General features: G+C 54.4%; 1 protein-coding gene across 2 annotated transcripts in view; it reads left to right on the forward strand.

Moving 5' to 3' along the window:
* Positions 1 to 14,040, forward strand: part of STRN4 (striatin 4) — a 29,289-nt gene extending 15,249 nt beyond the window's left edge. The window contains exons 6-18 of one of the 2 annotated variants that reach the window (XM_053604169.1): positions 1,643 to 1,784; positions 2,656 to 2,815; positions 3,382 to 3,495; positions 3,829 to 3,944; positions 6,842 to 7,017; positions 7,106 to 7,153; positions 8,119 to 8,240; positions 9,287 to 9,457; positions 9,600 to 9,740; positions 10,210 to 10,308; positions 10,451 to 10,537; positions 12,768 to 12,998; positions 13,205 to 14,040. In XM_053604169.1, coding sequence (XP_053460144.1) covers positions 1,643 to 1,784; positions 2,656 to 2,815; positions 3,382 to 3,495; positions 3,829 to 3,944; positions 6,842 to 7,017; positions 7,106 to 7,153; positions 8,119 to 8,240; positions 9,287 to 9,457; positions 9,600 to 9,740; positions 10,210 to 10,308; positions 10,451 to 10,537; positions 12,768 to 12,937 — 1,546 coding nt within the window. In that variant the 3' untranslated portion in view covers positions 12,938 to 12,998; positions 13,205 to 14,040. The remainder of the gene's footprint in view (positions 1 to 1,642; positions 1,785 to 2,655; positions 2,816 to 3,381; positions 3,496 to 3,828; positions 3,945 to 6,841; positions 7,018 to 7,105; positions 7,154 to 8,118; positions 8,241 to 9,286; positions 9,458 to 9,599; positions 9,741 to 10,209; positions 10,309 to 10,450; positions 10,538 to 12,767; positions 12,999 to 13,204) is intronic. The other variant, XM_053604170.1, reaches the window with a different exon arrangement.
* Positions 14,041 to 14,844: the final 804 nt, after the last annotated feature.

The raw sequence follows: 14,844 nt of genomic DNA on the forward strand, positions 1-14,844 counted from the left end.
CTTCTTTGCTCATTCTCTACTCTCATTAATTACAAATTCATCAGAATAAACATCATGTAGGTAATGCTGAGTGCTTTGAGGAATATAAAAGATAATGAGAAAAACTAATAGAAATAATGCTACCATGGACATTTGGGCTGAAAATTACACAAAATGGAGGATGAGCCACATAAGTGGCTGGGAGGAGAATGTTCTAGGTAGAGGGAACAGCAAATGCAAAGGGCCTGAGGTAGGAGGCATCAGTTTAAGGCCCACATGGCTGCAGGAAATGAGCATATGGGCTGTGGGCTATGGAGAGGTGGCAGTCTCAAAGCAGGTCATAGGGCCTCACTCTTGATCCCCAGCATGTGGACATTTGTTTTGTTTTTTTTTTTTTAGAGACAGAGTCTCACTTTGTCACCCTGTTAGAGTGCCATGGCATCACAGCTTACAGCAACCTCCAGCTCTTGGGGTAGGGCAATTCTCTTGCCTCAGCCTCCCAAGTTGCTGGGACTACAGGTGCCCACCACAACGCCGGGCTGTTTTTGTTGCAGTTGTTACTGCTGTTTTAGCTGGCTGGGGCCCAGTTCGAACCCGCCACCCTTGGTATATGGGGCTGGCGCCCTACCCACTGAGCCACAGGTGCTGCCCAATGTGGGCATTTCTTGAGAGCCATGGGCCATCTGCAGTGACTGAGGGAGTCAGTATAGATGATGCAGAGAAGAGATCTGAGGCCTGAGCCCTTGGGGTCACCCTCTTCCCCCACTTAGAGGCTGAATGGAGGAGTAGGGGAGGAAGCTGGAAGGGAGGCTGAGCTGGCCTTTGCTGGCACAGCCAGTATTGTGGGAGGAAAACCCATGAGAATGAGAATAAGAAGGCGTCTCCGAAGTGAGTTGGCAGCCTGGAGCCAAGTGAGGGTAAATCTTCAGTGATCTCTCCACAAAGTGGTAACTGTAAAGCTGGGCAGTGTCCAAGAACTCTCTGGAGCGTCACCCTAATGGCAAATAGGAAGGTGTTTACATTTACCTGAACTTGGAATTCCACCCTGCTCTTCCTGTAGAGTCAGGTTTGTCAGGTTTGGTAAAAGCCTCCCCTGCCAAAACTTGGCATCGTGTGGAAGCTGGGAGGTAGAAGTAGGAGTGCCATCTATCACTGGGGATGGTTCAGGCTTTTTGGGAGCAGGGACCATGAAGCACTGGTGCCCCTACTGTCCACAGCCGAGCTGGCTGTCGGTCTCTGAGCATTTGTAGAGAGCCGGGTTCCTTCCTGATGGGCATATCTGCCCTTTGCCTCTCCTGTCTTTGGGGTCTGACCAGGCTCAGGGAGTGAGGGCTGTCAAGTCAGTGGCACTGTCTCCAGCTTCCCTCTGACTCACCACATGAGGGAGCTGTTGGGTCAGGATTGGGGGCATCCTCCTGAACTTGGATGGGTGCTCAGTGAGGAGCAGGAGCTAGGTCTGGTCAGAATGAGGTTCCAGTTGGAATGTATCTGTGAGACAGAGACTAGAGATGAGGCACTGTGTATGATCACCGTCAAGGCTACATGGGGCTTAGGTGTGCAGCTGGGTCAGGCTTTGGCCATCATGTCTGGGCTGGTGCCTTCCCTTCTGAGCTTTGACACCTGGCAGGTCTGAAGCCCCTCTCCCCCTCCTTGTCATGGGTAGGAATGCAGCAGGCAAAGATGGCAAAGAACGCTTGGGTGGCTCGGTGTTGGAGCAGATCCCCTTCCTGCAGAACTGTGAGGATGAAGACAGTGACGAGGATGACGATCTGGACAGTGTGCAGCATAAGAAGCAGCGTGTGAAGGTGAGCCCCTCTCCCCACACATCCTCTTCTGGTCCAGATGTGGCACGATTGCATCCCTTCCCTAAGTCCAAGCTCCTTTTGCAGCAGGCCTGTGCCTCGGTACCCTGCAGAGCGCCTCGGTCTTTCCTGCTGTCAGGGCCTCCACCTGTGCTCCCCTGTTCCTGCCTGCCCTGTACATGGTAGAGGGGCAACCAGACCTGGAGGAATTCATAGTTGGCTGAGGCTGCCCAGGCTATGGGCAGAGTTCAGATTGGGTGACCTGGGGCAAGTGGCTTCACTCTGTTCGGCCTCAGTTTCCTTGCCTGTGATATGGGAAGAGTAATTGCATCCATCATGGTCAACAGGTGGGGGTTCATTGAAGCCATGTATGTGGAACTTATTCAGTGCCCATTCAGGGAGTGTGAATTGTTCTTGTGTGAGCACAGGAGCTGGGGCAGTGTTTGGTGAGCGCTGATTCTATCATTCCTGCTGTATTCATGGGGGAAAATGCTGAGGATGTTATATGTAGCTGAGCACCTCATTCACTCATGCATAGACATGGTGCACACATGGTGCTCCCCCTTGCAAGCCCATTGCTGTGCTCCCTTTTCTTCCTGAGAGCCACTGTGCTGTGGGGCCTGCTCAGCACAGACCAGGAGGAGGGGCTATGTGAGTGTGAGGGGCCCACTCCTACCCCTAGTGAGAGGCAGCAGCTGAAGGTGGGGTAGGGAGAGTACACGGTCACAGCAGATGGTGCAGGATAGCCAGTTGGCAGCTAAGGCAGTCCCTTTTGAAGGGACAGGCAGAAGGCTAGGAGTCCTGGCTTGTCTGTTCTTGGACGCTTAGTCTCTGAACAAGAGTCCCCTGACCAGTCTTCTTCTCCATGTCCCAGCTCCCATCTAAGCCACTGGTGCCTGAAATGGAAGATGAGGATGAGGAGGATGACTCTGAGGATGCCATCAATGAGTTTGATTTCCTGGGCTCAGGAGAGGATGGGGAAGGGTCTCCAGACCCTCGGCGTTGTACTACAGATGGGAACCCCCATGAGCTGGGTGAGTCAAGGATTCTCTAGTCATGGGGGTGGTGGGGCCAGACCCTAGGTCCTGCCCCTTCCGCACAAAGCTGCCTGCAGCTGCTTCCTGTCCCCGGGTCTCTACACCGGACGGATACACTTCCTGAGAGGAGAGTGGCCAAGGAGAGCAGGAGACCCAAGCTGTAGTGGCTGGGGTGCCTCATCCCTTCCCTGGAAAATCCCCTTCGGGACACAGGCAGGCCCACATCCAATTCTGGCTGACCTCAAGGAAGGAACAGGATGAAGACCCAGTGGGGGAGAGGCAGGTGGGGTAGGACTGTGTCTTCCTCCCTGTCCTGTGAGTCCTGGCTGGGAGGGCCCCTGGGGGTCATGTGGGATGCATGGCAAAGGCCACTGCGACCTGCTTACTGCCTCACTGAGGGTCCTAGTCAGCCTCTGTCTCCTCTGCCTGTCTGCCATCTGGGCCCAGAGCTACATAGTTGCCCACAGTTACAGGAAGGCCTCCAGTGGTAGGGAAGGCATCTCCTGTGTGAGGCTGGGTTGGAAACTGGTGGGCAACTCCTGCCCTGTGCCTTGTCCTTGCAGAAAGCCGGCGAGTCAAGCTCCAGGGCATCCTGGCTGACCTCCGAGATGTGGATGGGCTGCCCCCCAAAGTGACTGGCCCACCTCCAGGCACACCCCAGCCCCGGCCACACGAAGGTAAGAAGCCCCCTGTGCCCCAGCCCAGTCTTGTAGGCCCACAGCAGAAGGAGGCTGCAGAGCTAAGCCCAGGGCTTCTGTGTCCTCAGGGGTCGAGGCCCAGCCTCCAGTCTGCAGCCTCCCTGTCCCAAAAGTTGGTCTGTCTGTCTCTGTCTCCCTCTTTTTGTCTGTCCTGCCCTGTCTGTCTCTCTCTGTCTCCTCCTTTCCAGCTGTGATTCTTGGTCTTGCCCTTTCCCTGTCTCTCTTTCTTGTTCCTTATCTTTCTCTCTGCCTCTTTCTTTCTTTCTCTCTCTCCCTGGCCCTCCCTGCCCCTCCCTCCCCTCCCCCTACCAGGTTCCTTTGGCTTCTCCTCAGACGTTTTCATCATGGACACTATCGGGGGCGGGGAGGTGAGCCTGGGGGACTTGGCAGATCTCACCGTCACCAACGACAACGACCTCAGCTGTGATGTAAGTTTTCCAGGTGCTCCCATCCGGCCCCCAGTGGACATCATGCCCAGAGCTCTGACTGGGTGCTGTACTCAGAGGTCATTCCACAGCCCTAGGAGGTGGCTTCTCCTGCTCAGTTTTACAGAGGGGTACAGGTGCAGGCAGGTGGAGGGACATGACCGTGGTAACTAGAAGACTAGAGCCCTAGAAGACTCCAGAGCCCCTGTCTCAAGCACATGCCAAATTCCTTCACTAAATGCTCCCTAGCACCCTTGGCATTTGGAGATGCAGGAAGATGTCCTCAAGCCAATCTGCTGTGAATGGGGCCAGTGGGCTGGAATGAAATGCTCTGAGCCTGAGATCTGGACAGACCTCTGGCCATCTGGGAACCTCTGGCTTGGGTGCACGTTTGCGTTTCCCATGGCAGGACAGGCTCTCAGGTGTTGGTGATCCCAGTGAGGCTGGGGCACTGCTGTGGGATGCAGGGAGGGAGGCCACAATGGAGGCCTGAGCTGCAGAATGTGTCGAGGAGTGAGCGGCAGGGCCCTTCTCCTTGTCATAAGAACTTTCCCACACTGAGGGAGGGATGGTGTTCTGAGCTATCTGGGGAGGGAGCAGGGGAACCACAAGACAGCAGATCCTTTGGCTCTAAAGAACTATGGTAGAGGGCGGCGCCTGTGGCTCAGTTGGTAAAGGCGGCGGCCCCATATACTGAGGGTGGCGGGTTCAAACCTGGCCCCGGCCAAACTGCAACCAAAAAATAGCCGGGAGTTGTGGCGGGCGCCTGTAGTCCCAGCTGCTCGGGAGGCTGAGGCAGGAGAATCGCCTAAGCCCAGGAGTTGGAGGTTGCTGTGAGCTGTGTGACGCCACGGCACTCTACCCAGGGCAATAAAGTGAGACTCTGTCTCTACCAAAAAAAAAAAAAAAAAAAAGAACTGTGGTAGAAGTAATAGCTAAAAAGGGGACCTTGAGTTGAGTAGAGGGTTCTTCAGGTATGAACTGTTTTAGGGCAGGGCTCTGAGGCTCACCTGGCAATCCCATTGTTGGCTTTCCCAAGCCTGGCTTTGCTGGGTCCCCCACTTGGTAGGTGGCACCACCGTCCATCAGGGCATGTTCAGTGTCTCTAACAGGTCTATTGATTCTACTCCTGCCACCTCTGCACTTGTGTTCTTGTTTCTGCTTCCCTAGTCAAGTGTCTGGTCTGAATGTCCTTATCTCTCCCTGGGACTTTATGACCTCTTAACCTCTGTCTCAGCAGCTATTCTTACTTGCCCCTGATCTGAGTGCCCCATGGTCTTGTCAGAAGGAGCCATGTCATTCCCCTGCTCTAAATTCTTCCCTGCCTCCCTAATTCTCTGAGGCATTTTCCAAGATGAAGTACAGAATCTGATGCAGCTCACCATTCTGGCTCTTGCCACCCACCAGGCCTCATTGGCCTCTCTCCTCAACTTCTGTATTCCTGCAGTGTGGACCTGTCAGGCCTGGACCTGCCCTTGCTACTTCCTACCTCAGGACCTTTGCACATGTAGTTTCACTTCCCCTGTCTCCTTTCCTTTATTTGGTTAAATCCTACTCACTTATCTCTTCCTCAGGAAAGCCTTATTGACCCCACAGAGGAGATTGGGCTGTCTAGTATCTCCTCCTTATCTCCTCATGTTTTTTTATTTTTTTTTGAGACAGTCTTACTCTGTTGCCTGGCATCATAGCTCATAGCAACCTTGAACTCTTGGGTTCAAGCAATCCTTCTGCCTCAGTCTCCTGAGTAGCTGGGACTAGAGGTGCCTGCCATGATGCCCAGCTAGTTTTTTTATTTTTAGTAGAGACTGGGTTTTTTCCTTAATCAGGCTGGTCTCAAACTCCTAAGCTCAAGGGATCGTCCTGCGTTAGCCTCTAGAGTGCTAGGATTATAGGCTGAGCCACTGCACCCGGCCTATCTTGGTGCATTTTTATATTCTGTTCTATTTATTTATTCATTCATTTATTTATTTTGGAGAGACAGAGTCTCATTTTGTTGCTCTCAGTAGAGTGCCATGGCATCACAGCTCATAGCAACCTCAAACTCTTGGTCTCAAGCTATCCTCCTGCTTCAGCCTCCCAAGTAGCTGGGACTATAGGTGCCTGCCACAACACCCGGCTGGTTTTTCTAGTTTTAGTAGAGACAGGGTCTCTCTTTTGCTCAGGCTAGTCTCAGACTTGGCCTTCCAGAGTACTAGGATTATAGGCCTGAGCCAGCACACCTGGCCCTCCTAGTGCATTTTTTTTTTTGTAGAGACAGAGTCTCACTCTATGGCCCTGGTAGAGTGCCATGGCATCACACTGCTCACAGTAACCTGCAATTCCTGGGCTTAGGCAATTCTCTTGCCTCAGCCTCCTGAGTAGCTGGGACTACAGGCGCCCACCCCAGTGCCCAGCTGTTTTTTGGTTGCAGTTCAGCCAGGGCTGGGTTTGAATCCGCCACCCTCGGTATATGTGGCTAGTGCCCTACCCACTGAGCCATAGGCCCCACCCTCCTAGAGCATTTTTAATTCATACCATTCCTCATAGTTTGTAATCCTGTGCACTTGTGGGATGATCTGATTATCTCCTCTGTGTCCCCTTCCTCTGAACTTCCAGTCTCCAAAGAGTCAGGCTCACCTTTGTCTTCTCAGAACCTATCGTACTGTGTGAACTTGCTGTGTGAGTGAGGGGACTCTGCTCTGCCAAGTGGAGCGTAGGCTATAAGCATGTTAGGACTCTGGAAAGAAGGCTCATTGGAGCAGCCTCTTTCCTTGGCTGTCAGGCCCTCATGCCCTTATACCCTCCCTCCTGCCAGGATGACCTAGGTGGGGAAGGGAGGGATCCTGAAGTCCTAGGTGTCAGTGTCTGCCTGACTGCCAGGATGGATGAGGGGACACTGAGGCAGCTCACCACCCCCTCAGCTGTCTGACAGCAAAGATGCCTTTAAGAAGACGTGGAACCCTAAATTCACCCTGCGCTCACACTACGATGGCATCCGTTCCCTGGCTTTCCACCACAGCCAGTCAGCTTTGCTCACTGCCTCTGAGGACGGCACACTCAAGCTCTGGAACCTGCAGAAAGCAGTCACGGCCAAGAAGTGAGGGCGACAATTCCAGAGTGGGGGGTGCCCCTGGGAGAGGATGACAGGTCTCTCGGTGACAGTGGGCTCCTCTGTCTTCTCACAGGAATGCTGCACTGGATGTGGAACCCATCCACGCCTTCCGGGCTCACAGGTATGGAGGCTCCTCAGAGGGTTTCTAGCAGTCTTGATTCTATACCTGCTCACTGCCATCCAGCAGGACAGGGGCAGGAGGCAGGGTGACAGGAAGGCTGAATCCCCACGCCTTTCCTGTGCTGCACAGTGCAACCCTCTGCACATAACACGCCCTGTCTCTGGGGCCATGTGTCAACTTTCATGTGTCCCTGTTGGCTAGTCCTCAGAAGAGTACATGGAGGTGAGGGCTGAGAGAAGCCAGGGCACAGGCAACTTGCCCGGGTGGCACAGCCAGAGCTCCAGTGGCTGAATTCCTTTTGGCCATCTTCGAAAAATGCTAGTAGAGAACTTTAAGGTCCTGTGGCAAAGAAAGTTTTTTTTTTGTTGTTTGTTTGTTTTTTGAGAGTCTCATTTTGTCACCCTTGGTAGAGTGCCATGGCGTCTTAGCTCACAGCAACCTCAAACTCTTGGGTTCAAGCAATTCTCTTGCCTCAGCCTCTGGAGTAGCTGTGACTATAGGCACCGGCCACGACGCCCAGCTGTTTTTTTTTCTTTTTTGTTTGTTTAGCAGGCCTGAGCCAGATTTGAGCCCACCAGGCCCAGATCATGTGGGTGGCCCCCTAACCACTGAGCTATGGGCACCAGCCAAGAAAGGTTTTAAACTTCTTTTTTTTTTTTTTGTAGAGACAGAGTCTCACTGTACTGCCCTTGGGTAGAGTGCCGTGGCGTCACACGGCTCACAGCAACCTCTAACTCTTGGGCTTACGCGATTCTCTTGCCTCAGCCTCCCAAGCAGCTGGGACTACAGGCACCCGCCACAACGCCCGGCTATTTTTTTTTTTGTTGTTGCAGTTTGGCCGGGGCTGGGTTTGAACCCACCACCCTCGGCATATGGGGCTGGCGCCCTACTCACTGAGCCACAGGCGCCGCCCAGGTTTTGAACTTCTTGTCTCATCTCCCTTCACCCAACTTTGTACCCTCCAGGGGCCCTGTGTTAGCAGTAGCCATGAGCAGCAATAGTGAATACTGTTACAGTGGTGGGGCAGATGCCTGCATCCACAGCTGGAAGATTCCAGACCTCAACATGGACCCCTATGATGGCTACGGTGAGGATACCTCCACCTGCCTTCTTTTCCTCCACTCCTGCCCACTGGGGTCATTCCCTCCACACACGTTTTGTGTTCATCACTTGCCTGCTGCTGCAGGGATGCTGGGAGTATACGTGATGGGGCTCTAGCCTGGCGCAGTGATTTAGTGTGTGACTCTTGAGGGACAGGCGAGCTGAGGTGGGAATGATGTTGGTGGGAGATGGTTCATCTGCTCTGAGAATCAACATGGGGTAGTCTCAGAGAAGGCAGAGGCTAGGGCAGCTGAGCCTAGGGACCTGCACATTGTGCAGTGATTGGCCAAGGTCTCTGTGCTTGAGTGGAGGAAGTATGTGAGGTGAGAGTAGAAGAGGTGGAGTTAATGTGGCCAGATTGTAGGAAACCAAGGTTTATCTGGGGGGCACTTACAAGTGAAGTGAAGTGACCAGACTCCTAGCTTCTGTTCGGTATCTGTCCCTCATGCTCTTATAGTCCTGCCTACAAGAGGTCAAGGGTCAGTATAGCCAAGTTAGCTGCCACACTTTGGGTGTCGGCAAGGTTAAAGCCAAAGTTACCTGGGAGGACTCCAGTAACCACAGAGTGGAGGCCATGGCAGGACCCTGAGCGACCAAAGAGCTTTAGTGAGACTAGGCATGGGCAGCAAAGACTGTATGGGCTAAGGATGGGTCCAGTGCAATGAACAGTGGCTGTGTGCCAATCCTCAGGGGCCACAGAGCCAACGCTGTTCCTTCCTTCCTTAATTGAGTCCTAAAAATTATGTATGGATCACCTAGTTTCTGGGCCCTAGGGAGACAACCATGAACAGATGGAAGTCCTTGCCCTCTGGAGCCCTAGAATCTTCCCCAAAGAGCTAGTGGTTGTGAGCAGCTTCTGGCCTGTACCAGTGGTGACAGCTCTGGAGGGGGGCCAGGGTTCTGGAGGTGAAGCTGGGTGAATGGATGGCTTAAGTCCAGCTGCCCAGGTCTTGGCATAGCTGGAGATCTGGATGGTCTGGTGTGGGGCTGGCAGACCTGATGCAGCCTGTTTCCTCTCTGCACTGGGTCCAGACCCAAGTGTGTTGAGCCACGTCCTGGAGGGCCATGGGGATGCTGTGTGGGGCCTGGCCTTCAGTCCCACCTCCCAGCGCCTGGCCTCCTGCTCTGCTGATGGCACTGTCCGCATCTGGGACCCCAGTAGCAGCAGCCCGACCTGTCTCTGTACCTTCTCTACAACCAGTGGTGAGTAGGGGACCCTGGTACCTCACATAGGAGTGGTGTGGAGCTGGAAGCCATCAGGGTGCCTCCTGATGAGGGCCCAGGCCTCCCATCCCACAGCCCCCCACCCCAGGACTGGGCTGTCAGGCAGCCTTCTCTCTTTCAGAGCATGGGATCCCCACCTCAGTGGCCTTCACCAGCACCGAGCCTGCCCACATCGTGGCCTCCTTCCGCTCTGGCGACACTATCCTGTATGACCTAGAGGCTGGCAGTGCCCTCCTCACGCTGGATTCCCGGGGGAGCAGTGGTAAGGGAGCCCCCGGGGCCTGTGGTTGGGCCGAGCCAGGGAACTAGGGTCTGCATACTTACAAGGTCTCATTTCTTCCTGGTGCTTTTGTGACCTGCTTGACAGATCAAGATGACTCCCCTGTGCCCTCAGGGGCCCTGAGGCAGGAAGGAAATAAGGTCCAGTGAGGGCTGAGCCCTGCCCTCACTCACAGCTTTTGCAGGCCGAGGGGAGACTACATCATAGATGCCCTGTTGGCCCTCTTGGTAGAGCAGATGCATATTTTAATATCCCTTTCCTCTCCAAACCCCCCAAATAGGTCCAGGGCTCATTTTGCAGAAGCAGCTCTGAGACCTGGGAAGGAGTAGTCTTTGGGGCCCCCACATCGACACTGGGGCAGAGGGTAGAGTCAGCTGTTCTCCTCTCTTGCTTTTGTCCTGGTCTTTCTTCCCCCTTGATGTCCTTCCCTTTCCCCCACTTGTCCTTCCAGGACCAACCCAGATTAACCAAGTAGTAAGTCATCCAAACCAGCCCCTCACCATCACTGCCCACGATGACAGAGGCATCCGCTTCCTGGACAATCGGACAGGTGAGACCCAGCCTCTGGGGCAGGGTAGCCCAGAGTGTACATGTCCCCATTGGAGGCTCTCAGAGCATCTTCAGCCCCCTCACTTTCCTGGGTGTGGCCCAGAGTGGGAAGGGAACCTGCCACCCACCCCCTCTCTCTTCAGGTAAAACAGTGCACTCCATGGTTGCCCACCTGGATGCAGTCACCTGCCTAGCCGTGGACCCCAATGGCGTATTCCTGATGTCAGGAAGTAAGTTGGGACCCTCTTAACTGTCCCTTCCCCACAGCATGGGATACAGCATGCTGTACCCAGCAGGGTTGGGGAGAAGAGGAGACCTAGGCATTGGCCCTAGGAGGCTTTTGGGGCTGGGGCTTGAGGGAAGCTGGTCTGGGCAGGAATCTCTGTGGTCATGATGACATAACAAGACTCAGCAGCGAAGCACGGGGTCAGAGATCACAGGTGACACTGTGGCTACAGTGTCTCATTTAAAATGAGTTTTCTAAGCAACCCTGTGTGCTAGGTACTTTTATCCCCATTTTACAGATATGGGGCCTAAGACTCGGGGCTAAGTTTCTTAACTTGGTCACAGCCCATTGCGCTGTGGGAATGAAAGTCCAGGTCTAGCTAATGAAATCCCCATGGAGATTTTGAGCATTTAGTCCTACCCTGCTTTCCCTGACTGGGGGCACTGAGGCCCAGTGACTGCGGGGCTGTGCCTAGAGGGGATGGGGCAGGATGTGGGCTGATGGAAAGGTTCTGGAGCTCCCTAGGGGTGAAGGATAAGGCCTGCCTCAGAGATGCCTGGCATCAGACCCCCGAGACCCTGCACCAGTATCAATGACCCAAGTGTGTGTAGATCACATAGATATGCAGGCAGAGGTGGGAAAGGGGGTGGATGGGTGGGGCGTGGTCATGGGCGGCTCTGCCTCACATCACCGTGCAATCATGGGTGGGCAGCTCAGCCCTAGGCCTTGTTCTCCACCTGCCCCTTGGTAGCAGCAGCTATCACGTGAGGGGACAGGACAGTCAGTGAGATGTAGCCAGGTACAGAGATTTATTTATTGATTTGAGACAGAGTCACACTATGTCACCCTCGGTAGAGTGCTGTGGTGTCACTATGTGGCCCTGGGTAGAGTGCCACGGTGTCACATCTCACAGCAACCTCAAACTCTTGGTCTTAAGCAATTCTCTTGCCTCAGCCTATCAAGTAGCTAGCTACAATACCTGGCTATTTTTTTGTTGTAGTTGTCCTTGTTTGGCAGGCCCTGGGCCATGTTTGAACCCGCCAGCACCAGTGTATGTGGCTGGCGCCCTAACCACTGAACTATATACGCACTGAGCCAGGTTCAGAGATTTAGTATGGAAAGTGCTCCATCCTGGGAAGTGTGAAGGCAGTGGGGAGTGCTGAGCCTTCCCTGGGCCTGATCTTCCTCCCACCTCTTACTCTCACCTCTTCCCTCCTCTCCCTACCCCTGCTTAAGTCCTGTAGTCACATCCACCTGCTGTCATTCTCAAACTTGTAGGTGCACCTGCCTCTGGACCCTATGGCTGTCCCACTGCCTGGAAGCTCCTCCCTCCATTCCTACCTGGGCCATCCTGTCCTCACACTGGTCCCAGGCTTGCTTGCTTCTATTTTCTTATTGTCTCTCACGCTGACAGCACGATAGGGCAGGGAGATTTGCCTATTTTGTTCACTGCACCCACGGGGTACTCAGTAATACTTGGTGACTTGATGGATGGTTGACAGGATGGGACAAAAGCATTTTCCTGGCTGGCGCCTGTAGCTCAGCAGCTAGGGCACAAGCCACTACATTGGAGCTGGTGGGTTCGAATCCAGCTCGGGCCTGCCAAACAGCAGTGACAACTGCAACCAAAAAATAGCCAGGCATTGTGGCGAGTGCCTATAGTCCTAGCTACGTGGGAGGCTGAGGCAAGAGAATCACTTAAGCCCAAGAATTTGAGGTTGCTGTGAGCTGTGACACCATGGCACTCTACCCAGGGCCACATAGTGAGACTCTGTCTCAAAAAAACAAACAAACAAACAAACAAAAAAAACATTTTCAGGGCAGCGCCTGTGGCTCAGTCGGTAAGGCGCTGGCCCCATGTACCAAGGGTGGCCGGTTCAAACCTGGCCCCGGCCAAACTGCAACCAAAAAATAGCCGGGCGTTGTGGCGGGCGCCTGTAGTCCCAGCTGCTTGGGAGGCTGAGGCAAGAGAATCTCTTAAGCCCAGGAGTTGGAGTTTGCTGTGAGCTGTGTGAGGCCACAGCACTCTACCGAGGGCTATAAAGCGAGACTCTCTCTACAAAAAAACAAAACAAAACAAAACAAAACATTTTCCTTTGGGTCTGTGTCAGGGGATGACTGTGCAGAGGGGTGGTAGTGAAGAGGGTTGAGTCCCACCTGACCTACGGCCTTTGGACAAGGCCAGGAATCTGAGTGAGGAGCTAGGTGATAGCCCCTTCTCCCAAACTGCGCAGGCCATGATTGCTCCCTGCGTCTGTGGAGCCTGGACAACAAAACATGTGTGCAGGAGATCACAGCCCACCGCAAGAAGCATGAGGAGGCCATCCACGCCGTCGCCTGCCACCCCAGCAAGGCGCTTATTGCCAGTGCTGGTGCCGACGCCCTGGCCAAGGTCTTCGTATGATGCCCACCTGGCCCCACTCTGCCACCTGGCTAGGGAGTGGGGCCAGGCAGGTGGGGCTGAGGTGAGGGCCTGGTGCCCATTTTAGTTGCAGACAAAAGGGATAGAAACCACCCCCTGTATTCTTACTGCTGGCTCTTTGGGTTATACCAGGTCCCACAGTCCAGTCGGGGACACTGAGAATAGCTGAGGTAACCCCTTGACATGCAGGGGAGGGGGCAGCACCCTAGAGGTTGTGGTCCAGTCCCCCCTCCCTTCTGTCTCCTGCAGGTGACACTCAGCCTCACTTCAGAGGCGCAGAGGCCTGGCCTCTTCCCAGCTGGTGTGGAGCCTGGTGGTGCTAATGGACCTTTCCCCAGGAGCCCCATCCCCCACAGCTTTCTTCCCTGAGCATCCAGCTTGGGGATCAGCCCCTTTTAGGAATCCCCCTTGAAGGTGGTCTCTGGGGGGGTTTCTCCCTATGCCCTGACACCTGCTCCTGGTATCAGAGCTGCCTTCTGGAGGGCGGCACAGCCAGGGCCAGCTGCTTTTGAGAATCACTTTTTCCAAGACGCCAGAAGGTGCCAGGTTCTCCCTTTGAGCTCCTGCCCTCTCCTCCCCATCTCCCAGACCTGGTGGGAGCTATGCTGGGAGGAATCCCAGATGCCCGCCCTTGGTGGGCTGGAGCCACAGAGCTGAGCCCTGGCCCCCTGTCCTCCACCCCTCCACTGCTTCCCAGACACTAACCGTGGCTTCCAGGCCAGGAACTGCCCAGCACTCCCAGGGCAGCCCTCCCAGCCCACACCGGGTCGAGCATGGGGAGAACTGGCCTTCTTGTGCCCCTCTCTGGGGTGTGGAGGGTGGAATAGGGTGCCCTGGGCCCCCTTTACCCCCTGTATATCTGTATAAATAATGGAATTTTAATGGCGCCCACCCCCACCCACGTTATCACTGTGTGATAGTCTTGGTCAGTCTCCTCACCCTCTACTCTTTTCCTCTATTTATTTCACTCTTTTTGTTTGGTTCCACCCTGTGCCCTCGGTCCCCCTTTCAGGTTCCTGTTTATAAGCCTCATCCCCTCTGCCCCTATCTTATATGTGAAAACTTGTCTCAATAAACCCTTTGGAATAAGATGGGTGACAGTGCCATCTGTGGAGGGGCCTAAGGACTTTGGGGGAAGAGTGGCTGGCTCTGCCCAGGTAGGGTGGAGTTTGGAGAGAGGGGATGTGATGACTGAGGTTTTGTGGTAGGGAAGGGGACCTGGGGAGGGGCCTAGAGCTTGGGCAGGGTGTGGTGGATAGCGAAAATGGGGGCACTGGACCAGATCTCCTTGTGCCCTTTCTTTCTGTTCCTAAGGGGAGGAGCCTGACAAGCAGATGCTGGGAGGTGGCAGTTCAGCTAAAGAAGCAAACCCCCACCTGGGATGTGTGATGGGTGGTGAGGCAGGAGGGCAGGTGCCTGAAGAACCCAAACTTTCCTCCTCTCCCTGCCCCATGCCTGGGCCTACATGGAGCAGACGGGGAAAGCCTGGGACCTGCCAGCATAGGATGGCCACAACGTTACCAGCTACAGGCTCTGCTGTGCTGGGGGTGGTCCTTAGAAGAGAAGCTGTGGGCACCCTGATGGTCCCTCCTTTTTTGTCCCTGTGGCTGATGTTAGCTATGCTGAGCCCTGTACATGTCTTTCCACTGGGTCCTCACAGCCTTACTAGGAGGTACCATTAACAGGAAGGATGGGAGTTGCTCTAGTAACTCTGGCAGGTCATCAGATTTAGTGTCCAGTCCCATCTTCCTAACTTTCACTGCCTCCCAGTCCTTGGGCAAGTCCCAGCACATCCAGGACTTGACACTCATGCCTACCTCCTGGGTTGAGGCCTGTGAACTGCACACTCAGGACATGTTGGCATTTCACTGTGACAGTCATCTGCCCCT

This window comes from Nycticebus coucang, chromosome 10 (genome assembly GCF_027406575.1).
Source record: "Nycticebus coucang isolate mNycCou1 chromosome 10, mNycCou1.pri, whole genome shotgun sequence".
In the NCBI taxonomy this organism is placed as follows: domain Eukaryota; kingdom Metazoa; phylum Chordata; class Mammalia; order Primates; family Lorisidae; genus Nycticebus; species Nycticebus coucang.